At 28.5% G+C, this 27,756-nt stretch overlaps 1 protein-coding gene across 1 annotated transcript in view; it reads left to right on the top strand.

Moving 5' to 3' along the window:
• Positions 1-27,756, top strand: part of LOC100214012 (G8 domain-containing protein DDB_G0286311) — a 59,973-nt gene that overhangs the window by 30,699 nt on the left and 1,518 nt on the right. The window contains exons 8-10 of the mRNA XM_065800792.1: positions 883-932; positions 3,966-4,167; positions 15,429-15,473. Coding sequence (XP_065656864.1) covers positions 883-932; positions 3,966-4,167; positions 15,429-15,473 — 297 coding nt within the window. The remainder of the gene's footprint in view (positions 1-882; positions 933-3,965; positions 4,168-15,428; positions 15,474-27,756) is intronic.

Raw genomic sequence — 27,756 nt, 5'->3', positions numbered from 1 at the left:
TTTTTTTTTGTTTGTTTTTTTATGTTAATTCACCTTCCCAAGGCCGAAAAGGCCACTACAGATGAGGAGGCTACTTAATTGTGGTATAACCCTCTCTCAACTCCATAACTCCAAAACACAAATTTTGACGATCAAGGTCGCTGCGCGGAGAAACAAGTTGAGCGGGGTACTACGAGGGACGTGGTGGGGATCGAACTCGGAACCACTCACTTATGAGGAGAGCGCTCAACCACTACACCACTACCGCATTTTGAAATCAAATTTTTTTAATAAATGTTAATAACTTATTCTGTTTATATATAAGTTATTTATATATTATTATATTACACATAATTATTTATTATTATATTTTAAACTGGTTTTTAAAGCAGAAAGTTGTTAAACTAAATTTGGGTAATGTTAATAATTTATTCTGACTTACTTCAGTATCTTTGTAACAACATCATAACTCTATTATCAAAATAAACAAATACCAAGTAGATTCTGTGTTCTAATTTTTTAGTATTGATATCTGAATCTTTATTGTGAAACTTTTTTTTAATTCACAGAGAAACAGATTTAAAAGTTTATCTTGCTATCAAAAAACAAATTTGCAATCACTGGTTTCTAAGTTTTATTGAAAGTTTAACCACATATTTTTCTTCTTTTTAGAAAAACAAGTGAATAAAAATTTGAATTTAACCAACAAAACATTTTTTTGAAAAAAACAAAAACAAAAAATAAATTTACTACTGTATTACAACAGCATGTAAATAAAATAATCTCCTCATTTAAAAAGTCTATAAAATAATTTTTATTAAAGTTTTATGATTAATGCAGTAGTTCAGTATGGTTAGAACTATGCATTAACGATTGTAAACTCTGTACAATTATTGTTTACAGGTCTGGAAAATCAGTTTGATATTGATACTAGTAGATCAACATTTACTTCAGTAAGTTTTTTGAGTTACAATATTTACTTCATTTTAATTTTTTCTCAAAGGAAGTAATAACAAAAAAAAAATTAGAAATTTTTTTAATAATCTTAACAGCATAAATTATGTGTAAAATTTTAAAATGCTTCAAGACAAAACTTTTTAAACTTATAGTTTGAGTATTTAAACATGGTTTAGTGCTATCCTTTTTTTTTAAATAATTAAGTTTTTAGAAAAAAAGTTTTTGCTTTTCTTAGGAACTGCTCAAACTGTTTAAATCAGTAGTATTTTTTGGTTTCTTTAGGAACTGTTCAAGCTGCTTAAATCAGGAGTATTTTTTGGTTTCCTTAAGAACTGCTCAAACTGTTTTAATCAGAAGTATAGCAACAATCTCCCTGCTAAATTTTTATCCGGGTCTCTAATCTACTTTTTCCTTCAAAAATTGTTCTTAAAAACAAAAACTTTATTTTAAAACACTATTTTAACTGAACAACATAGAAACAAACTTAAAGCATGTTGAAAATTAAATGAAACCCTTAGCTATATAATATTAGTAAAAAATGTTAAATGTTGATCTGCATGTCATTTTTTATAATGTGACATGCAGATCAACATATAACTTTTTTTTTCTCTCTGGGCTGTTTTTTTGATCTCCTAAAATCAATTCTGGTCATTTAAATTGATTGGCAAGAATTGCAAGTCAAACTTTTTTTAATAATAAATATAAATACATTTAAAAAATTCAATTTAAATTTATTTTATTAGCACCAAAAGTTATATTTAAAAAACCTAAAACACACAATGTCTTTGATTGTTGCAATAAACATTGTTCTGAATAAACATTTTTTTAAATAAAAATTGTTCTGAATAAACATTGTTTAGAGAGTATAATAATCTTTAGTTCAAAACAAAAGCTAAATAAAAAAAATAATAAAAAAAAAAATTCTAAAATGATATTGAATAAGCTAAAATACTGAATATTAAAAAATACTGGTTTTAATTGGTGGAATAAATGTAATTTTGAGACTAATTTTTAGTTTTTAACATATTCCAAATAATTTGAAATGGGGTGAGTTTTGGGGAAGAAATACATTTTTAGATCTAACAACTTAAAAAATAAGATAAAGTTTAAAAGAAGATAAGTTTAAAAAAAAAAAAGAAAACCAATAAGTATCTAAACCACCTGCCGTCACTCGCTGAGACACTTTCACTTGCTGAGACACTTGCTGATAGTAAAGTAAAAGTTTATATAAGAAAAGTTACAGTTAAAAACAGCTAATAGATAACAGAGATACAACATAGATAAAAGATTCTATGCTTGCAAAATACAATGGTAATGGTTGGAATGAAATTAAAAGTTGGACAAATATAGAGCAAAGAAATATAGAGTAAGAAAATATAGTGTTAGAAAATATAGTGTTAGAGTGTAAGTGAAGAAATTGTATTTTTCAAATTCAAATTTTAAAAAGGGGCAATCCATTGCAACACATTTTTGCTATCATACAAAGAGAGGGAATGTCACATCAGGCTTTTTGTGATATCTATGAAAACAAAAGGCATAAACTTGTGCCATTGAACTCTAAAAATAAACAAGAAAATTTAACAAACACATATTCAAGTTGATATTTAAACCATGAATAGTAAAGACCTGGATTTGATTTAAAAAAATTTTCTTTTTTTTATTTGGCAACTCTGGCAACATTTCAATTGTGATAAACAAAGCTATAGTTGTTTTTACCTTTAAAATACCTTTATTTTATTGTTAACTTTACACTTCTGAAAAATCTGAAGTATGCATTGAAAATGTCTTTCTTCCACTTGGATGTTGAATACAGAACTCTCTCATAGCGAGTCATCTGACTATGTTTTCAATACCATAAGAAATCTTATTTGAAAATATAGAAATTGAATCTTGCAATAAAAGATTAGTTGTATTTGGTGGGTAAGGTGCATTTATTAATGGAGAAATAGGTGGATTTGTTAATGGAGAAACAGTTGTATTTGTTAATGGAAAAACAGGTGCATTTGTTAATGGAGAAACAGGTGCATTTGTTAATGGAGAAAGCAAGTCAAGTGTTAAAATGCTCAAGGTTGACATTCCATTGATCTTGATTAATTAGTGTGCAGCACATTGTTTTGAGTTATCTTTAAAAGAAAATTAGGAAAAAATGCATCATTCATTGACACTGATTGCACACTTTTAGGTATGCATTACATTTATAAAAATTTACCGGAAAAAAAAAGGCTGTTGGGTGATTTATCATTTTGGTAGTTATCAACCTAAGAACGTTTTTTTTTTTTTTTTTTTTCTAGATTTATTTATTTTATATTTATTATCTTGATAATTATGCATATTTTAGCAAGTTTTAAAATTAAGTGTGCTTATTAATTCACTTTACTTTACATCTTTTTTTACTAAAATCTTTTTGAAATAATATTGCTATAATATAAAATATCATAAATAAAAAATATCATATATATAAAATATCTTTAATATAAAATGTCATAAAAAATTACCTTGTCAATATTTTTTAAAAAATGTTGTTTTTTTGGTATAAAAAATTTAAGTAGTTTATTTTTATTTAAAATCATTTTGCTTTTTGAAATCTTTATAAAAGTAGCTAAAAACCAATTGAATTTTCTTTAAATTACAAAATTTAATAATTTGCGACAGTATAGCATCCTTAAATAAATTCGTTTTTTCACTAAGAAATATAGTGAAAACAGAAACACAAAGCTCTCTGAAAAAAAGATTTTGCAGTTAAATCCTCCTATTGAGTTATTATTGAGGGGAAATAAATATTAGGTAAAAGTTTAATAGTTGATGTCTTTATTTGCAACAATGACATGTCATTAACAACAATGACATGTCATTGCATCACATAATAGTTGTTGTCCAAATATTTATTTCCAAAAATGTCATTGAACGTTTTTCATCAATTTCAAAAGATAGCAAGTTTTAATTAAAAAAGATTTACGATTTCATTTTTACATTGCTTACAAAAGTTAGGTTAAAATAAAAAAAATTAAATTATTTTTTTATTTTTCTAGAAATATGATATAATGTCAATCATGCAGTATCAATTGTGGTCTTTTAGTAAGTATGAGAACAATTACACAGAGGCAACAAAAACTATTAGAGTGAATAAGCAGTTCTTAAATTTGACTGCTGCCCAGGATTGGAGTATAGGTACTGGAAATGATTTAAGCAATACAGACAAGCTTGATCTTATGATCATGTATGGATGTGCAGGTACTTTTCAGCTATTATTATTTTATATACTATATATAACATTTAAATAAAATGATAAAATAAGTGAAAAATTTATGAAGGGAGTGTTCTCTATAGTAAGGGTAAAATAATACATGGTTGAAAAGTAGGTAAGAAGTAAGGAGGTATAAGTGTGAGAATATGGTTGTACATATTTACAAATATACATTAGTACATAAAGCAGAAGGTATGTAGTTTAAAGATGGTACACTATCTACCATCTACAAGATGTACATAAGGGTAAAGATAAGTGCACAGAGTAAGAGTTCATTTATTTGAAACCCATATACTCATATATCTCTTTATTCCATATACTTACATATACTCTTATTTACCCATACTCCTACATACCTTTACATCCATGTATTTTTACCCATATATCCTTACTCATGTGTACCTATTTTTATCTTTTTTCTTGTGTCATTCTATGCCATTATTGCTGTATGGCCATATATTTGGTCTAAAAGTTTATCAAAATTATGACTGTTTACATAATTGTTCACTGCAAGTGTTTTTTTACATTATTTGCATTTTTTTTTTTTTTTTAACATCTTCACTTTCAACAAGGCTGCAAGCAACCACTATTAGAGTTGGAAGTTACTCGAAGAGAAAAGATGAAATTTATAGAGTAAGATAACGATTCACAGACGACTTTAAAAAATGCAAGTTATATGAAGCAGGAAAACAAGCTAAAGGAAGCAAATTCCAAAAAACTGATGTTTGAGGAAAAAAACTAGATGAATAAGAATTTTGGGGGCGTTTAGGAACAGTCACAGTAAAAAGGTGAGACTTATTTGAATGACGAGTAACCTGAGAATTAATTTTAGTAGATGGCTAGCTCTATAGAGCAGTGCACATTATAGTATTTATAAAAAAGTGAAAAAAGATAAAAATTTTGTAGATATAGAGAATAGAATCTTGATTAAGAAAGTGGTGAGCACAATAAAAAATGCAAACTTAGCAGATGCTAATTTTGCAATCAATTTGATATATGGTTTCCAAGAAAGATCAGAAGTAATAGTTAATCCTAGAAGATAAAGGTTAGGTGACTCATTAAGTATATTACCGTTCATAAATAAAAGAAGATCTAGACTATTACGATAACGATTAGCTGAAAAAATTGAGTTTTATTTGAGTTAAAGTTCACCAGCCACTGAGAGCGCCATGCTGTAGCAGAAATGAGATCCTTTTCAAATTGAAATTCCCCCTCCAAGCAATCAGAGAGTGTTGGCTTTTTATCATTGCAAGAATATATGGTAGTTTCATTAGCAAACAATCCCACCTTAGATGTGAGAATATTCAGAAGATTGTTAATGTAAATTAAAAAGAGTATAGGGCCAAGAATTGAACCTTAAGGGTTCTCTGAAGTTACAGGATATGAAGAAGAATGCTGTCCATCGAAGTCAACTTTTATACTGCAATTGGTAAGGAAGGATTCAATAATCTTAAAGATATTATCTGTTACACCATAAGAGGAGAGCTTATAAAGAAGACCAGCATGCCAAACTTTATCAAAAGCTTTAGAAATGTCTAGAGCAATAGCCTTAGCCTCTCCACATCTATCTAATGCACAATAAACCTATCAATTATTACAGTTAATATATCAGTAGTAGAACGAGAAGATGAAAATCCATATTAATTATCAGAAAGTAAGTTATTAGATTCAAGATAAGAAGACTAGTGGAACGGTAGTTAGATGAGTCAGATTGCTCTCCAGAATTTTTGAGAATAGGGATAGCAGATATGGCTTTCCAGCAGGCTGGAAAATAAGACTCTGATAAGCACTTGTTAAATAGTTTTGAAAGTATAGACAACAGCTCCGAAGAACACTTCTGCAAGACTATAACAGGTATGTTTTCTGGATCGCAAGCTGAAGAAGAGTCTAAGCAGGAAATCACTTTAGATACAGAAGCTAAATTGATACGAATGTCAAGCAATTGATAAACCTGTTTGTCAGCTATATCAGGTAGAATGCAACTAGTAGAATCTAGAAATAATATTCTTGAGAAGTCCTTAGCAAACAGCTCAGCAGATTCTTCAAATTCAAACAAATTCTTTAGGTGAGGTGACAAAATCTGAACCATACAAGAGAGGTGGAATAATAGATTTTCTCTTTTTATAGATACTGTTAAAGATTCTCCACAAGTCACAAGAGCCTATTTTTTGAGATGAAATACATAATTTTGTGACCTGAGAATAGCGGGCTTTTTCATTAGATAAAACCTTTTTACAACAGTTTCTAGCAATAGTAAACAGATATTTGTTTTCTGGCGAATTGATTTGCTGATAGATATAAAAGTAATGGTTTTGATTGGAAATAGCAGCAGTACAATGAGAGGAAAACCATGGAGAAGAGTGAGGCTTGACTTGGAATTGTCAAGAGGGAATAAAAGGTTCCATGCCAGCCTGAATCCAAGAAGTTATGTAAGAAGCACATTTGCCAGCAGGAAGAAGAAAGCTTTCTACCCAAGGGCCATCATGAAGAAAATCACAGAAACAGTAACACTCAGCTTTAAGGTACTTATAAAAAGTACGTTGATAAGGGGATTCTGATGATGAAGAAGAATGAGATAATAGTTTTAGAGAGATCAAAGTGTGATCAGAAGAACCTAAGGGTGAATGTAGAGAAACTGAGCATTGACTAGGATCAGAGACCAGACATAAGTTGAGTAGAGAAGGTAAATGATTTGGGTTGTCTGGAAAGTGAGTTAGAAAGTTGACTGTTTGAGTTAGGGATTGAGAAAAGGTAAAAGTTGTGGGCCTTAATGCTTGTAGAGTCACTGATACTAGAGCCAAGTCATTCAGTGTGATGAGCATTAGAGTCACCACCAACAACAATATTGGCTAAATGATAAAGAGAATGGGCTTGGTCAATATGATCAGAAATAATATCAAAAAGAGTGCAGTCTTGAAGGAGAGTGATATAGAACAAAGAGAAAGGCAGTAGAGTGAAGTGGTGCTAAACAAAAGCACATAAAAGAATAGATTGTGGATTTAAAACTAGTTTCCAGACAAATAGGTGAATTCTAGCAAATGTAAATGCCTTAGTTATGCAAGTGGCTATTGAAATCTTTACAAATTAAAGGAAGATAACCATCAACACTAAGATCACAAGATAAGACAGCTGAACTCAAATTCGTCTCACAAAGAGCATGTAGGTTTGGTGAACTTTGTAAGAGATAAGACTAAACAGAAGAAAAGTTATTTCAAAGACCACGAATATAAGTGAATGATAGATTTAAAGAACTTGGTGATGACAATAGTTTTTTGAGTTTTTTAGTTATTGGTATTTTAGTCATTTTTAAATTTGTTAAATAACTTGACTCAAAGCACAGATAGTATTTGGTACACTATTTAATAGTCCAAACGATTGCTTCATTACTATTAATAAACCCTAATCCATAACAAAGGACTCCAAATATGGCCTCGACAATGCACATTAAAAGTACAAACAGTGCAACATGGCACTATTAATACTTTGATATTTTTCAGCTGTTGATGGAATCAGCCTCTTTGAGAGCTACCACAGAGTTAGGGAAACCTGATTACCAGCCGGCCTCAGAACCATAAAACTGAGTTTTAGAGCTGTACCCTCATTAGGAGATAATAGAATGAGTTACCTAGTCATAAAAATAGAGATACTAGCAAAATCTATAATAATGAGTCTAGAAGATCCAACATTCGATATACTAAACTGGAAACATTGTATTTTAAATCCATCTACACTAGCCTAATAGATGAAGTAGGGGTGCAAAGCTGGTCAACTGATAGAATCTGTTCACCCCTTAAGTTATTACCCTGAATCTAGTCATCTTCAGTTATATTAAATTATTTTTTACACTTTTTATATTGTAATGATAATTAAAATGCGAACAATTTGTGTAAAATACAATTACATTACTAAAGGTAAGACACATTTTAAATTTTTTTAGATTAATTTTGAAATAAAAATAAACAGTATATATATATATATATATATATATATATATATATATATATATATATATATATATATATTTTACATATTTTAAAAAATAACCAATATCCACCTAAAATAATTGACACTGAAATTAAATTATTTGTTGATAAAAAGTTAAATCCATCTGTGATAAATAGTATTGATAACCATAATATCAGGTATTATAAGCTTCCATTTATAGGATTTTACTCAAATTTTACTAAATCTAAATTCAATAAAATCATTAAAAAATATTATAAAGATGTTATAATTAGTTTAATTTTCACTACCAACAAATTAAAAAACAGTTTATGTGTAAAAGACCACTTCCCAGTCTTCTCCGTTTGGCGAGCGCTTTCGCACTCATGCATTTTTGCGCTCGCCCACACGCCCGCCAATACTTTGGTCAGCGCTTTTTTTAGCGCTCGCCAATAATTTTCAGGCGTGTTTTTATATTGCAGCAAATCTTTTCTTTATCAAATACTTTTATGATTTACTTACGTATCTGAAAAATATTTTTTTTGCATAAGTTTTTGCTAAGTAGAACTATTAAAATTATTAGTGCAGTGTCATCTTATAGCGTTTTCCATGATGGAATTTTAGTAATTAACGTAATAAAAGATATTTTTGACATTCCTTTAAACCAATCAGAAGATTTTACTAACACGTGTAAAAAGAAGATTTTACTAATGCGTGTAAAGAAAAAGAGAACACTATAATGTATAAACACGTTTTGAAAAAGGAAAAACTAAAATGGCAGCAAAAGGAAATACAAAGATTAAGCTAAGCGTATTTAATAAGTGGGATTTCAAAGATATTTTTGGCTGGAAAATTGTTAATGAAGGCGGAATCGATTATATTAATTTCATTTGGTGTAAAATTTCTGCAAATCACTCAAGTAGATCTATGAAACCACGCAAAATAAGAGGAGCGACAAAACTTTCTTCTGATAATTTTGCAAATGGAACCAACCTTATAACTAAACATACAGCATAATTCATTTACCCTAGGCTTTAATAATCCTTAAATACATGTTAAAGTTTCTGCTTAGCAATAATTTCTTATCTTCTTTTGTAGATTCAACGCCATCTTGCAAGCAAAACACACCAGAACACGGCAGAAATTGAAAAACGAAAGCCGAAAGAATTAAAATGTACAAAATGTTCCTGCACAAACTTCTATTTCCTCTAACATAGAGAAAGCCAGTCATGATGCATATCAAAAGCTTATTAATACAGCATATAAATCGGCTGTCAATCCTACAATAAGCCTCAATTGCATTTCAATACTTGTAGAAATCCAAAAAGAAAACGGTATACCAATAATATCAGGTATGTTCGTAACTAATTTATGCTAATGAAAATTTGTATTTTTTTTTTTGTAAATTGTTATTGACGATAATATTATGTATGTATAAAGTTATTGGCAATTATAAAATTCTTTTTGTCTCAGTAATTTAATAAATAATAAAAATAAATTTGAAAGAGTTATCTCATCTAAAATGGTAATAATTCCGATCTGGAATAATTTAGGGACTAGCAATGGTCGATCTGCAAAGAAATTTATCAGTTCTACTTACTCAGCAGTTCTCGAAAAAAGCAACTTGATTTTAAATCAAAGTCATTTTTACTCAATACTATCGGATGGTTCGCAAATTTGCAAGACAGGAGTAGATAAGGAACTGTTACTGCTCAAAACTACATTGAAAGGGTATTTATTTTAAATATAACTTTTATATTTGAACAAGTCCATTTTAAAATAATGTTTAAAAGCTTTAAAAAAAATATTTTTACTTTTTAGGTCACCAATAACGATGTTTGCACATTTGATAGACTGCAACGATTATGGGGGAACAGATGCTGCTTCTTTGAAACTTGGCATCGACAGCATATTTGACGAAGACAGGCCTTTACCATGTGCCGCATTTCGTGAAAAATTGATTAGTTGCACAGCCGATGGTGCTAATGTTAACACATTCCACAAAGAAGGTCTTCACAAAAAACTTTGCAGAGATGGTGATCGCCCTTGGTTGGTACCAATACATTGCATCAACCATCTAGTAGAATTAGCAGTTAAAGATGCATTCTTTGAATCGTCTTTTAAAGATATGGATAGGTTTTATGAAAACATTTTTTCCCTATGCAAGTCTTCAGGAGTTGTAAAAAGCGAAATTACAAAAGCAGCTGAAGTGCTTAATATAAGTTATTATGTCTTTCCAAAGTTGAAAGGTACAAGGTTTATACCGCACAGTGGAACAACTATTTCCAGCCTCATAAATATGTGGCCAGCTGTTATCATGGCACTTGAAAATAATATGTCATCTAAAAAGGGTAAAAAAGAAACCAAAAATAAAATAAAGGGGATTTTCAAACAACTTAAACCTTATAGAGTGCTTTGTAAAGCTTGCGTCTTTTTAGATGTTCTTGAAAAGGTTTCTCTTCTCTCTAAAGTTTTTGAAGACGATGGCCTGCTAGCTTTTGATGTCAAACCCTTACTGGATCGAACTCTAATGGAATTAGGCGACCTTTTAGAAAACGCAGGAAAGCAGGACGAGTTGTTAGACAGTTATTTAGCTCGCTTTAAAATTGATGCAATAGAGCCAAATAACCTTATTTCTTATATCTATAAGTATGGTCATATGCTTAAATTACCCGCTAATCGTGAGCAAATAGTAGTTATTCAAGAAAATTTTACTTTTCTAGCCATGTCATCAGTAGAGGAAGCCTCCAACGAAAAAAAAAGAGTTACTTCTATATTGCTAGAAACTTCGAAGACTCTATTTGAATGTTTTAACATTCCTGTATTTGCAAACATGGTTTGGATGGACCCAAGAAACTGGATAATTAATGAAAGCCTAACTTATGGCAATGACATGATTGATTACCTGTATAATCATTTTAAAGTACCCCTTATTTATGCTGGATTCGACAAGTCAAAAGTTATAAATGAATGGAAAAGATTTAGATTTTTTGTAAAATGTCAATTTGGTAATGATATTTCCGAAGAAAAAGAAAAATGCGCTTCAAAAGTTTGGATGTATACTTTGAGATTTAAAAAAAAGAATTCTTTAATCTTTCACTTATTGCTGAGGTGGTGCTTTCAATTGCTGGTTCAAATTCTGCAGTGAAGCGCATGTTTAGCATATTGAGGCTTATACTATCTGACAAAAGATCAAAGCTCAAACATGACACAATGACAATGTTGATGTGCATTGGCTGTAATGATAAGTTATGGACAGAGATTGAGAGAGAGGCAATAAAAAAACGAGCACTAAATATATATCTTGAAACTCGTCAAAAATTAAAGATTGATAAAGATATTTCTAGTTCTATAAACCAATCGCTTTCAGTCCCAATTGATGTAGATGGTAGCGATTCGGAGAAAATGAAAACTCAGATGATGAGATCTAAAAAAAAAAATTCAACACTACTTTTTAATTAAAGTATTCTCAAAATATATAGAGGTTCTTAATTAAGAATAATATTTTTTCAAATTTAATTTTGTTTTAATAAGAAAAATAGAAAATTAATACTCTTTTATTGGAAACATTTGATGTTTTCACAATAAAAAAGATCTGTAAACTAAATTGGTAAAATTAATTACAAAGTACAAAATTTCGAGTGAAATAATGGATAGCACCTCCAAATGTGAATTGATAATGCAGACTTGCATGAGGGGCAACTTCTAATTATAAATAAATTATAATCTAATTATAATATAATATTTTTTGAAATCGCGCACGCCAGACAAATTATGACTGTCCGGCCAGCGCTTTTTCGTGCGCTGGCGGCAAATTTCAAACGGAGAAGACTGACTTCCTAAGCTGCTCAATTCCAATGTTGTTCACAAATTTTCTTGTGCTGGATGTAATGCCAGTTATATTGGAGAAACTTCCAAACACTTAACAACAAGGATTCATGAGCAACTTACAAGTGACAAACAATCTAATGTTTATAAGCATTTAATTTTATCTCTTAATTGTAAAAATCTAAGTAACTATAATTGTTTTAAAATTTTGGATACTGCTTCTAACAAAAACAAATTGAAAATTAAAGAAGTACTCCATATTAAATAGGAAAACCTATCTTTAAATAAACAAACTGTTCATTATAATATAAATTTGTCTATTTTTTTTTTTTTTTTTTTTTTTTTTGTTTTGTTTTGTTTTTTATTTACTTATAACTTTATTTTTATTTTTTTGCTATTTACAATATCATAATTTGTATTATAATTTTTATTGGTTTTTAACAATTCTATTTGTCTGTTATTATTTCTCTGTAATGTCTTCAAATTTTGATTTTATATTTATATCCAGAGTTTTAAATTGTAATTTTATCTTTTGAAAATGTAGTATGTTAACTACGAAACATGTCACGATTAAAAAATATCTTGTTTTTCTTTAAAATATGTTCACATTTATTGCTATTGTGTTGCTCAAGATATATATATATATATATATTTTTATGTATATATATATAAACATATATATATATATATATATATATATATATATATATATATATATATATATATATATATATATATATATATACATATATATATATATATATATATATATATATATATATATATATATATATATATACATACATATATATATATATATATATATATATACATATATATATATATATATATATATATATATATATATACATACATATATATATATATATATATATATATAATATATAAATATATATATTTATGTGTTTATATATATATATATATATATATATATATATATATGTATATATATATATATATATATATATATATATATATATATATATATTTATATATGTATATATATATGTACATATATATATATATATATATATATACATATATATATATATATATGTACATGTATATATATATATATATGTACAGGTATATATATATATGTATATATATACATATATATGTGTGTGTGTGTATATATATATACATATATATATATATATATATATATATATATATATATATATATATATATATATATATATCAATCTGTGCTGATGCGTTAAGAAGGTAAGAAGTTTCTGAGGCATTAGCTGCAATTAGCTTTGACACGACAGCAGCTTAAACAGTATGCTGCAGTAAGATATTTCCGCAGCTTTCAAAGTCAATATGGGTCTTAGTTCTAGCCTGAAGGTTCACTTTTCAAGCAATTTTAAGCTCACTTACATCTTATTTGTTAGGAATTGCAAAAGTGAGTGTCAGTGCAGTGATTACACATGAAATTTAATATTATAAAATAATTTTTGTAACAGAGCAGTTAGAGACCAAACAGATCAATCTTGTGACAATTACAGTGATCTTCTCTTCTTTTTTAGAGATGTTCTACTTTGTTGTATTATTTTCAGATGCCATGGAGTTATACATCATACAAGTTGAATGAATAAACTCTTTAGAGGCATAGTTTACTGCCTCAAATCCTTTAGAAGCTGGATTTGATTTAGCTTTATTAAACTTCCTTCTTAAGTATCCAAAACAAAACTGTTTTCAAGGCTTTATTAAACAAACTCTTTAATTATTTATGGTATCTGTTCCCAAAGCTAGAGAGATATTCTTTCTTCATTGTTGCAGTTTCTATGCAAAGTGTTGCCTGGTTGCCAAGGTTTGATGCAAAAAAGATGTTGAAAGATTTGTAAAAAGTTCTGAGTACCACCTGAGTACCAGCTTTCTTTTCTAAAAGAGAAACAGTTAGAAAATTTTGTAGTTCCAAGCAAAATTTTTTAACAATCTTTAATTAAATACTTAGTTTCTTAACATAGTTGCCAAAAGTAATTTTTGAACATTAACAATTATACCTAGATTTTTGCAAAGAAACTCTTACACAATCATAAAACAAAATTATATAGAAATAGAAAAGTTTGGTTTTCTTAAACCAAACCTAAAGCCTCCATAAATTTTGTATCTAGTTTAATTTAGATAAAACTTTTCACAGATCTTCTAATTACAGAAGACTTTATTCTTGACAGGACTGCATGATCTAACTACACTTTCACCACTAAAAACATGCTAGTTGAAGGCTTTATTGAGAAGTTTGATTGCAATCATTTAAAGCAGCATGTGGGTTAAATAGTTTTTAATTTAACTCTGTATTAGGTCCAACTAGCGCATTTAATTTTAACTTTGCGTAATAGTTTGGATTTCAAATGTCATCATTTAAATTGCATTATTCTGTTTTGCACAAACAATAATTAAATGGTTTTTAAGTCTTTAATGGTCTTGTTTTAAGACAAAGTTTTTACGGTATTGACAATCTTAACTCAAAGTTTCAAAACACCATAGTGTTTACTCTAAAAATTAATCTAAATTGTATTTAACAATTTGAAATAAACAATGAAAGTGAATTCAAATGCAGCAAAATAATCTATTAAGTTTAAAATACAAACAAAACAATATGAAAGCTCAAAAACGAAACAAAAAAAAACTTTTGTTTTGTTTTGTTTTTTTTTAAAGACACAGAAGGCTATTTTATCTACAATATCAAGACCTCTATATGTCCATCTACTAACAATATGAGTTAAAGTGTTGCAAAGAGTTGTAACTATGTTTTGTGATGAAGTTTTTAATTTTTTTTTATGAAATTTTTAATTAGTTTTTAATTGATGACTTTGTGATGATGATTATTATTATTATTGTAATTATTAATTGTTTGCTTTAACTCCAGTCAGTTTGATTTTAATTCACAATAAAGTCTATAAAATTTATGTCTATTTGGATGCATAAATATATAAATGTGTCTATTAACAATATGAACCAAAGTGTTGATAAGTGTAGTAAATATGTTTTGAGAAAAAGTTTTTAATTAGCTAATGATGATGTTGTGATGATGATTATTATAATTGTTATTATTGTTTGCTTCAACTCTAGTCAATTTGGTTTGAATACACAATAAAGCCTATAAAAGTTATGTCTATTTGGATACCCTCTGTAAAAGCCATAAATATGTATTTCTAAATAAAACTCTTTGGAAGTTATAACTAAAATTTTATGTACACTTTTTGAAGTAAATTTTTTAATAGTCAAATTTTTTTTTAATTTTTCTAAATTTTTAATTTTTAATTTTCTGTATTCTCCAAAAGTTACTAAAAAATATTGTATTTACTAATATGTATTTTAAAAAGTACAATAGATCTTTTTATTAACTTATTCTATTTCAATGTTTTTTTATGTTCTTTATTTTATACATTTTCTATAATAAACTTATTTTAATTTTTTGCCATTTTGTTGTTGTTGTTGTTGTTTTTAGTATCTAAATGCACAGCATCTTGTGATGGCATTTTAAAATGTTCAGGTAAAAAAGTAAATATTGAAAAATTGATTATTTTGTAAATGGAAAATAAAATTTTAAAAATAAAATCTGAACTAAATATATTTACTATAAGTATGCATTGAATGCAATTTTATTTGATTTTTGTTATTCTCAAAAAAAAAAGTTTAATTGTGTATAATAATTGAGGTATAGTTTTAAAAAAGTTACTGTTAATAACTATTAGATTATATATATATATATATATATATATATATATATATATATATATATATATATATATATATATATATATATATATATATATATATATATATATGTATATCTATATACATATATATATATATATATATATATATATATATATATATATATATATATATATATATATATATATACATATTAATATATTTATATATTAATATATTAATATATTTATATATATATATATATATATATATATATATATATATATGTATATATATATCTATCGTTATTTTGATTATGTGATAATAATCAACTCTTTTTCAATTTAAGAGTGATCAATATAAAGTGAAATAATCACAAAAGAGATCAATAAATAAATAAAAGGTTACATAAGAAAAAACAACTTTTTTATAATACTTAAAGTTTCATGCTATTTTTGGTACTCATCAGCCATATATTACTAATATCATCTCTTATCTACATCTCTCATTTACATTTCTCATCTAACCTATTATTTATATATATATATATATATATATATATATATATATATATATATATATATATATATATATATATATATATATATATATATATATATATATATATCAAGGCTTTTTTTTTTCCTAATGTTTTGTAGAATAATATCAATAAGTATTCCCAATATCATAAAAATGCAGTAAAAAATATATTCCTAGCTAACATGCGGATATATATTTATATATCCGCAGTAGTTAGCAAAAGTTTAAAAAAGCATTTTTTTTATTTATAAATTTTAACTTTTCACAAATAAGCTAAAATTTTTACCAAATGTGCTATATAATATTTTAATTCAAAATACAAATCACAAAACTTGAAAAATTTAATGGTTGATTAAAATTAACAAGATTTAGTTTCATGCAAAAATTTAGAAACAACTGAATTTTGATTAATATTTCAAAAATGCTGAAATTTTTACTAAAGCTTACTAAATTTTTTTTTTAAATTAAAATAGTTTCTATAAGAGAACTAGTATTTGGTAGCATATTGGTAGCATTTGGTAGCATATCTATTTTCTTAAAAATACCACCACAGCAATGAAGCATTGAATCAACTAAATTTCTTTTTTTAATTCTAATTCACTCCCAAGTAGGCTGCAAGGAACCACTATTAAGTTGGGAGTTACTAGCAAACAAGAATAGAGTTATAGAGCAAGGAAATGGTCGACAAAAGACTTAAAAAGTTGAAGGTTGTATGAGTCAGGAAAACATGAAAATGAGAGAGAGTTCCAAAGGGTTAAAGTGCAGGGGAAAAAACTAGGTCAGTAATGAAAAGTAATCCAAGAAGACGTAAAAAAGAAGACTCAGTGAGAGGGTTGCCATTCATTAATATAGGAATGTCAACAGTACTGCGATAGTTGCAATTAATTGCAATTGCAATAAATAGCTGAGTTTTGTTGGAGTTAAAATTTACAAGTCACTGAGCACCTGTTACAGAAGTGAGATTAATGAGAACATCTTATACAAACTTTTTTAATTAGAGCAAATAAATGGTTTTTGTTGTTTGATTTTCTAACAATTAATTCCTGGTTGATGTACTTCCGAATATGCTCAATAGGATTGAGACTTTGGCTCTTGAAGGTCATTCAATAACTTAATTTATTTTTAAGTTAAAATACAACATGATATAATATGGTGCAATGCTTCATTATTTTGTTGCAGGCCTTGTTATGAGACTTTGTTGGGTAACAGAAAAGCATAATGCATTTAAACGTAACTCAACAAAGCTTACATATTTACATCATTAGAAGTTAAATTGCGTCATTAGCACATTATCACATTGTTATTAACTTTAATTTTAAACCACATAAAAAATTTTTTAAACATTATAGCTATAACAAATATTACTTATAAAATCTAAAGTAGGTTTTTCTTAAACAAAAACGCTTCTTATTTCTTATTTGAAAAAATGAAGTTTTTTGGTAGCTTTAAGACATTGTAATCTATGATGGAGAGACCTTTCAAGTATGAATTATTAGTTTTTTAGTAAAAAGAAAAAAAATATTAAGTAAAAAAGATGTAAAGATAAATTACATTCATTCAAAATTAAATTAAATCTTAAAATCATATTTAATTTGAAGTTTTTTAATTAAAAAACTTTTAAACTTAAAATCTAAACTTTAAATTTCTTGAAAAGTTTCTTTTTAAGCTTTGTTTTTTTTTGTTTTTGTTTTTTTTTATCAAAAAAATAAACTATTTCACAATTTCAGTGAAAATGTTTTTTACAATAATTAATTACGCCTTTATGTTTTCTAAATAAATGCCACTTAAACTATATCAAAAGACAATTTAACTATTCCAATTAATAGGAGTTTTGGCATAACGTAAATGGTGTAACAGAAATGGCTTAGCGTATAAGTAAAATTGCCATTTCAGGAAAAAAAAATGCAGCGTAATGCTTCTTAACGAGGCCTGTTTTTGTAAGATCCATCTACAAGTCATTTTATATTTTAAATTCATTAAATTGGTCCATAATATATTCTATATAATGAATGGAACACACATCGTCACAACTAAAACACCCCCAAACCATAACATTTCCTTCTCCATGTTTAACAGTAGGTAAATGATATTTTGGAATGAGTCTGTCTCGTATTGGATGTCTGACAAAACTTATTCCATCACTACTAAATAGAATAAATTTTAATTTGAAAAGTACTTTAGTCAGTCATTTAGCTAGTCATTAACTGTCTAACTAAGACGATCATTTGGGATATTTATTTATTTATTGATCATTTGGGATATATTTTTATTCTAGCTTTCAAATTTACTTGCTTATTTTGCGGATTTTTTAACTGGATCATAGCCATACATATTATTTTGGTGTATCAACACAACAGTTTGTGTCATGAAACTGATGCTTAATTGAATTATGTTTGACAGCAGTCTAGTAAGGAATATTCTTGAAATACCATACTAATAATCTATCACCCTTTTCAGTTGTATCTTTAGTTCCTCCAGAGCAAGGCTTATTTTCAATAGCTTTACACTGACAAAATCTTTCCAAAATGTGACTTATTTCTGGTTTAGAAACATAAATTTCAGAAATCTTTTTTGCCCTCAGCTTTTATAATTTCTTTATTTTATTTGAAACTTCCTTAGCCATTCCTTTTAAAATATCACTAAGTGGTTGAATTTTATAATTTTAAAAATATTTTGGCATTTAGTTATACTTCATTGTTTTTGATCTTCAAGTAAGTGAATTACACAAATAATTTGGCCTTTAACTTTTCTTTTTGTTTACAAAAACTTAATTTAATTGTGTAAATAAAAGTTTTTGTAACTTAATTTAGATAGTACTGTTTCTGCATTTTTGAATGGAATCTTTTACAAAAACATAATTAAATAATCCTTAAATTTTACAATTTTTGTGGTTTGTTATTTGAACTGAATAAAATTGAATAAAGCACATTTGGTAAAAATTTTAGCTTATTTAAAAATGTATGCGAAAAGTTATGTGTTAAAAATGTGGTGTATAAAACGTGCTTGTGGACTCCCAATTAGTCATGTTCGTGTAAGATTTGGTCAATAAGTTTATATTTATGTCATCCTTGTGAAAACTTCAGCCCTGTTTGTTTTTGTATTCATTTTGTGGAAGAATGATTTTGTCAAAGGCAAATTTTCTGATCTTTTTATTTTTTATTGTACTCGTAACTTTCTTCTTTTAGTTGGTCAAAACTTTTATGGATAAAATGATGACTGATAATCTTCCTCTGTCTCCCAATAATAAGATAATCTTCTTTTGTCATCTTTCATTTTCTTTAATCTTCATTTTGACACATCCTTGATGAAAAAACTACAAGGAATGATATCAAAAAATCTTTTTTTGTTACTTGTTGCAAAGTGTTCTAACTGATTCTTCTGAAGTGTTGTCTTGTCCAAAGTATTTCACTTGACTGTATGCTTCAACAGTCTTCATAGCTTGGGTCATTTTGTTTTTTATTTCATTTAAGACTTCCCCATCAGAATGCTACAAGTTTCTTGTGAATTTCTTAAAAGCAGAGATTTTGACTTTTGCTATGATCAATATCTTTCAACAATTCCTGATTTTTACATGGAGAGCAGTTGACAAATAAACTCTAACATGCTATTGTACAGTAACTTTGACATGCTATTGTACAGTAAACAAGGAAATGTACAGAAGCCCTATTCTTCTTTGTTAAATTTTGCTCTGAGCAGCCATATAAAATATGGCTGTTCAGAGAGAATGAATACATAGTTTTAGCTATCTATTGCACTCTGTCTATGCCACCTGGAACCTTGAACAAAATCCCCTTTAAGAAAACTGATCCAAGAAACACAATTTTCAACTCAAGCAACTCTCCATAGACATCATGAGGTTGAAACTAATTCTCACAAAATCCAATGATGACATTATATGTTGACAATGATGACATCTTTGATGTTGAGAACTACAAGTGCTGCTTATTTGTTAGAATGAATGGTTTAAAATCTTCTAAAGGCTTCTCCAATTTTTCTAGAATCATTTAAATTACAAAATTTCAGGACCACTTTATGGACCAATAGATTGAGTCACTACAGCAAGAATGTGATGCTTGCAGGCCAGCCATAATATATCTTAATCTATTTTTTGTTCAAGGATGATGTATACATCATTTTGTAATTGGATATTGACTGGTGTGTTAAAATACAAACATTTAGCTCAGTCATAGATTTTCCATACCAAGCAGGCTTCATATAATGTAGTTGGAAATTGTGTTTCTGCTTGCAGTTTTAGTATGTCAAGAAGTTGTAGAACTCCTGTACCAGGCACAAAGATTAGCATTTATAAAATATTAAGTAAAAAAAATTTACAAATAATCTGTTCTAACAATATCTTTTTTTCATCTCTTTTCAATCAGAAGAATATTGGTTAACACATTTTTATAAATGAATATATAGAATGCAATGGCGCTTTTTCTAATTGTGGTTTCAAGGTGGCAATTAGTATATGAAAATTAGTTTAAATTAGTGTATAAATTACCTTGTTTATAATGAAAATCAAAAGGAATTTTGTATTCATGATACAAAGTGGCAACCCTACTAGGACACTAGAATGTACTTTACAAGTTATTGACTGATCTAAGGAAACATAATCACATAATTAAAATGCCTGCAAAGCAATATAAAGATTCAATTTCTACACTCTCAAGAAAATTGGAACATTTTTAAAAGTTAAGCAACTCAGTTTTGAAGTGTGTATGTCATTAAACAACAGCAATATACACTCAATCAATCAATAAATTCTGAATTACATCATCTTACAATTCAAAGATCTTTACAAATAGTATAATTACTCGTGATGCGTAAACACCTAATAATAATAATGATAATAATAAATAATAACAACTCTAAAAATCATAACATTAACAATAATAATAATTTTAATAATAAAAATAGTATTAACAACAATAAAAATAATCATATTAATAAAAATACTGATATTAATAATAATAATGATAATAATAATAACAATAATATATTTAAATATATCTATATCAATAATATATTTAAATATATTTATATGCACATTCAAATAGACATCCATACATAAATTTATATATATGGATATATATGCATACATATACAGGCATACATACATACATCGATGCTTACTGGTCTGGGCTATCAAAGCAAAATTGCCGAAGACTATCAACTTTATTCCTTCATAAAAAATAAAAACTTGGATCAAATACACCAGTTTTACAGAAAATTAAATGTAATTATAAACTTTTTTAAAATTTAAAAAAATTGAAACAAGAAATCAACAAACAAAAAAAGGCTTACCTTTTTTGATTTACCTTGTTGGATTCAAAGGACAAACTATTCATCCAACTATTATTGTGAATGTTGGTAAAAATGAAGTGAGAGCATGTACACGAAAGCTGGTAGTTCGTATACATCATCTACACTAATCAAGTCAGTTTTGATAGACCATCAAAATCTCACACTGTTCTTCACAATTCAACATTCAATAGATGATTCTAAAAGCCCTAATATAAAACTTTACAAGTTAGAAACCTCTTACTTACAGTGCTACAAAATCCAATGATATCCATTCTAAAATTTTTTGTATTTAAAAAATCATTCGTTTTTTGTTACTCATAATTACCAGTTAATTGAAATTTTATGTCGGTTTTTGTATCAAATACCTTAATTGTAATGAAAATATAACGAAGCGTTCTAGTTAATTTATCTAAATTGACTTCAACAAAAGAAAATTTGCATTCACGACAGGTTATTTTTTAACTAACTTTCGCCATGCCCAGTATCACAGCTAATTTTTTCATTTAATATCACTTTTTTAACTCATTTTAGATTTTTGGAACTTGATGGCTCTCCTCCAACAGCACCAAGGTTATCATTGTCATTCTGATCTAAGTTCTCCAAAACTTCTACTTTGTCTTTTGTTCATTGTTTAATCCATCTTTCAACAACAATCTTTTTCACACGGAGTCTTATGAAATTCTCTGTTTTCTTGAATTGTAATTATTTCCATAGCATATCAAATCTTTTAAGGATAATTTCTAACTTTTTTCAAAAGGTTATCTTTAAAAGATAACCTTCTAAAGAAGTTAATCTCTATAAGATTAGGCCACGATAACCTCTATAGAAGACCTTTAAATTTTATCTTTTTATTTTAGTTTCAGATAATTTTGCATTATGATTTTTTTTGGCTTTTTTTTTTCAGTTTTTTATTTTATTTTATTTTTTATTTTTTATTTTTATTTAACCTGATTAGAACGCAAATTTGTGTCCAGATTTCTATAACATCTATTAAAGTTGAGCTACAAACATACCAGATTTTCTGTTTTTCACGCGTAGGGTCATTTCGGATAAAGCGAGCCAATAAAACTAAAATCAGTGTGTATTAATAACTATGTGAGATATCTTAATACTTCTTGTACTAGAAAACTCTATAACAGATACCTAAACTATGATATAATGTAAAGTGAGCCACACTAATATAAAGTGAGCCAAGTAAACTATATATGATACATAGGAAAGGCTCGCTTTATATTAACAAATTTATAAAGTGAGCCACCATTATTGGTAAAGCGAGCCAATAGCTTATATGATTATTCTAAAGTGAGCCATTTAGCTTTTATTTCAGACAAAAATTTACAAAATTGGAAGTATTAATATAAATAATATTTACTATATTAATATTAACTTTATTACCTACGATATAGTAAACTGGTATTAAAAATTTGCAAACATTAACCTCAAATGCATACAATGCAAAAAATTTAAAGAACAAAAGCAATATAAAAATGTCAGCGACTAGTCTAATAAAAATAATACTGCTAAAGCTGCAGATAAATGATGCAGTACAAAATGCAAAATATCAAGTCTTAACTAGAGTTAATTTACTTAGTTGTTGTTTGAACACAATCAGCATTAGTTGTCCACGCACGGTTATTTCGATACAGCTCTCATGTAACCAATCACGTCACGCGTCACACTCAACCCATTCATCATCAATGAGAGGATCAGTTGCTTCACCATATGCAAACCCACAATATTTGCAAATGTCCTCTTCTTTTTGTTTCTTTTCTTTTTTGGATTCTTTCTTTTTCTTTATAACCTTCTGTTTAACAGTTTTCTTCTGTTTCTTTTCTTTGCTGGTCTCTTTCTCTTTAGCTGCTTTTTTTGTTATTGGTTTGGTTCTTTCTTGAATAAATGCTACATTTTCTTCTGATGTCAATTCATAAGATGTTGGTTTCTTACGTGGCCGACTGCTTTGTGGTCGATCTCTGTGTGGCACTGGCATCAAGTTTTCGAAAGACACATCGAGGTCTGCTTGTTCAATTGACACAATTGCATTTTCATCAGTGGTAGGTAAACAAGTACTACCAGCAATATCAGTATTGACATGTTGCTCATGCTGCTTATCTAGGCGAGTATTAGAATTAGATGCATTAATATTATCTTTATTAGCTGTATCAACAAGTTTAGCACTAGAACTATTTGAAATATCTGGCAATTGCATTTCATTCAGATTAATTATGTCAACGGATTCGGTCACAGAAATCAACTGCAAATTCATAGCTGCATTAGGTACAGGTGGCTGTTCAATACTCGATCGCAGTGGCAAACAAGAATTTTCAATATTTGACAACATATTGGGCTGAGAATTCGAGGCTGTTGAATCTAATTTTCTTTCTGTAATGGTGCTTGGTGCAAAAGCCTCTTCAGGAATAGCTTTGGCATTAAATGGAAACAAGCCAGTAGCACAAAAGCCAGCCTGAGCCAGCTCAACAGTCATCGATGCTTGCCAAGTTGGTGTAAACAAGCTAAAAAATTCCTTTTTTTCCAGTTTACGGCCAGCATTCTTTCGTGTAAACAATCTCATGTCCTCATTGTCCTCATTCCACTTTCTCTTAAATGAACCAAAAGGCACACAATCCAGCGGTTGCAGCCAATGAATAGTATGGCTTGGTAATGCAAATACATGAATATTGTTTGCTTTTATTAGGTTTAAAAATTCAAGGTTAAACACACGTGAATAGTGATTGTCCATAATTAAAAGATGAGGTCGACCGTTTAATAGTCCTAATCGTTGTATATTGTTGACAAATAACTGTCCAAATTCCACAAACAAGTTTTTATTTATCCAGCCACTATCACTTGCTTTTACAATAGCACCAAAAGGAGCACCATCTTTCCAGCCTTTGTCAACAGTTTTTCCTTTATGAATGATCATAGGTGGTATAATATCGCAAAATGCATTTAATGCTGCCAAGACAGTAGATGTCTCCCCTCTTTCTAATGCAGTAAGATTATAAGCAGGTTCACCAACAATCGCCACAGCTTCTTCTGCCTTGTGAATATTCATCACACCTGTCTCTTCCACATTCCAAATGTGCCTAGGACTGTCTTTTATATCCAGTCTTTGCACTAAGTCTTCATACAAATCAAACCATTTCATAACCTGAGTTTTGTTCATACCCATTGCTCTTGCTGCAGACAGATTCTCTGCCTTTTTTGTGCTTATATCAGGAAATCTGTTCAAAAATCCCTGAAACCAGTAATAACCGGCAATTTTTTTTTGATTCTGAAAATCCTTTTATTCCTTTAGCATCAGAATAAGCATATGTAATTTCTCAAATATCTTTGCGCGACAAAGGAAACCCTGCTCGTGCCATTTTTCTTACAGTCTCTGCAAATTCTTCTTCACTTTGTTGTGAAAGAATTGTGGGTCTCCCAGAAGCACTTTCCACTTTGCTCACTTTTCCTTACAATCTCCTCCTCAAAGTTTCATATGGCACATTCCACGCTCTCGCTATCAGCCGTATTGACAACCGTTCAGTTGAAGGTTTTTCTTCTTGTTTTCTGTATTCTTCCATAGCACCAGCCATATTTCCTTTTTGCCATAAATTTAGTTTTGTTCCTGCATGACTTTGAGGCCTCGGCAGTTTTTTTGGACTTCGATGTTGTCCTCGAATTGCCGGTACCTGCTCGGACAATTTTTGTTTTCCTTGAGATTTTTGGCTTCTTCGGGCCGTGATCGGTTGATAACGTACCATTCTTTAAAAATATCATAAAAAATTCCAATAAATTAACAATTCATGTGGGTCAAAAAGCAAAAAAATTTATAACATTTTTTACATTTATTTATTATTGCAATTTTTGGAAAAGTGAGCCAATGGCTCGGTTTACCTGAATGCCCTTGGCTCGGTTTATCTAACAGTTATGCAAAACCGAGCCAGGTTGAAAATTCGATTAAAAAACTTTATCATCGCTCAAATACATATCAACACTGTATTTTTTGAAATAGTTTCTCATATTACTAATATTACAATCATATTTACTATAAATAGTGTCAAATATGAAATACTCACTTTTCTTAATTGAAGCTAAACAAAATATAAGGTCTTAAAGTGAAAAATTATATCACCGCGAAAATAATTGCTTAGCAACTGTTTTTAAAATATTCATTATACTTTAAAATGAATAACTAATATTAAATAAATTGTTATAAATCGAAAGCATAATTTGATTTCGTAAAATTGCAATATTTAGGCGACCGGCTCGCTTTATCCGATGGCTCGCTTTATCCGAAATGACCCTACTTTTGATTAACGATTATAAAATTTTTAAATTACTTTCATTGCTGAAAAAATTTAGGCTCCAATCTTCAATAGATAAGGTTAGTCTCTCCAATACCATTTTCTCCTTGCAGTGTAGTATGTGACTCTGGAAAATGGCATACGTTGAGCAATGTAAAAACCTACTTCTTGATTTTTCAATATCTTTCTAACAGTCTCTTTGCTCACACTATAGCCATTTTTCATAATGTTTTTCCAAGTATTTCTCGCTTATAAAGTGCTCTGCCACTACATACACAAATATATATACTTTATATATTTATATATAAATTTATGTATATATTTTTGTGTATTATTAAAAACTACAACGATAACCTTAAAAACAACTACTACTCAACCTGCAACAACAACTTCAAAACCTGACAATGATAACTCCAAAATGTATGTATATATATATATATGTGTGTATATATATATGTATATATATATATATATATAAATATAGATATATATGTATATATATATATATACATATATATATATATAAAGAAAATAACAAGTATGCTACATTTACAAGCTACGATTACAAAAAATGGAACAAAAATTAAAACATAAATTAAAACATATTAAACTCATTTGACTACAAAAATATTTTTAAATCAAAATATAAAAGGTAAATACAAGAAAAAATACAAGGAAAGAACAGGCCTTGAAAGAGGGCAGCAGCTATTCATAATTTATCTTTCTCTTCATCGTCAGGCATCAATCTCATAATTGTTAGCGGTTGATTGTCCATGATGTGGAAGACTGCTATAGAAATCTTGTGCCTCCTGTGGGCAAAAACGCTTTAATTTCTGCAGGTCTTTGAACTTAGTGGCTGAAATAAGCAGAGATAACCTGTTGGATGGTTGAAGGGCTGCCTGTAAAGTTCTTTTTTTACCAACAGGCTTTGACATGACAGCTGTGGTAAATAATCCATTCCAGCTTTCACTAAACTGCATCAGACGAGGGTGGTCTTGTGAGAAGATCAATTCACGCAGAGGTTGTGTCTTGACTGGACAAGATGCTAAATAGAAGTTGGAAATGTGATTTTCCACATTCAGTAGCGTAGTGTTGGTTACTGTGACAACCTTGAAAGGAGATGGGTTTCTTCTTGTTTTCCTGAAATGTTGGTGCCATTCCCTTGGTGTGTTCACTGGTAGTTTTTGATTGATGACAGCCATGTCCCTGTCACACTCCATGAAGGAATGTCCGCGAATAGGAAAGGTTAGTTTCACATTGGTGAAACGTCTTTTGTGGTGAACCATGAAATGCAGAAATCGTATGATGGTCCAGTTTTTGTTTTGACCAGGGCACGAATCACAGAACAATTCCAGCTTTGTAACTTCAGCAGGCAGCAGCTCTGTGAAAAAATAAAGTAGCATAGAAGCCACGTCATTAAAGCCTTTTCTCCCCACAGTTTCATCGTAGGAGAAAAGGTTGACGTCACCACTCCCTAAATTGTGTACATTAAAAGTATGCGTTGATAATTGTAGCGTGTAGTAAACATCATTCGTTGTTATATTAGGCGTTGGTAGATTTTTCCAGAAATCAAACGCAACTGCAGCAAAATCTGGAAGTATCTGGGCTTTCCGCAATGCTGTAGTTTTTCGGTCATAAAAAACTTGACCCTTCCTCAAATGTAGCTAATTTTCTGTTGTCAGTCGCCTCAACTGGGTATCCACGCAAGTATCCTTGCGTGGATACCCAAATCCAATGTTGAACTTATCAACAAAGATGCGTCTGTTTGTAACAGAAAAAATACAATATTAACTTTGTTGTTTATTTTGTTTGTTAAGTTAAGAGTTTCACACCCACCAAACACAATAAGGTCATAACTGAGGCAGAACAGGTGGCTGAGCAATAAAGAAAGAGCAGAGAACCTAGCTTAAGTTAGGATAAGACATAATTTTATATTATTTTTTAACGAGCCACAAAATAAAAAGTTGACAAAATATAAAAAATTCATTC

This window comes from Hydra vulgaris, chromosome 07 (genome assembly GCF_038396675.1).
Source record: "Hydra vulgaris chromosome 07, alternate assembly HydraT2T_AEP".
Lineage (NCBI taxonomy): Eukaryota > Metazoa > Cnidaria > Hydrozoa > Anthoathecata > Hydridae > Hydra > Hydra vulgaris.
This window is presented reverse-complemented; position numbering and strand designations above follow the sequence as displayed.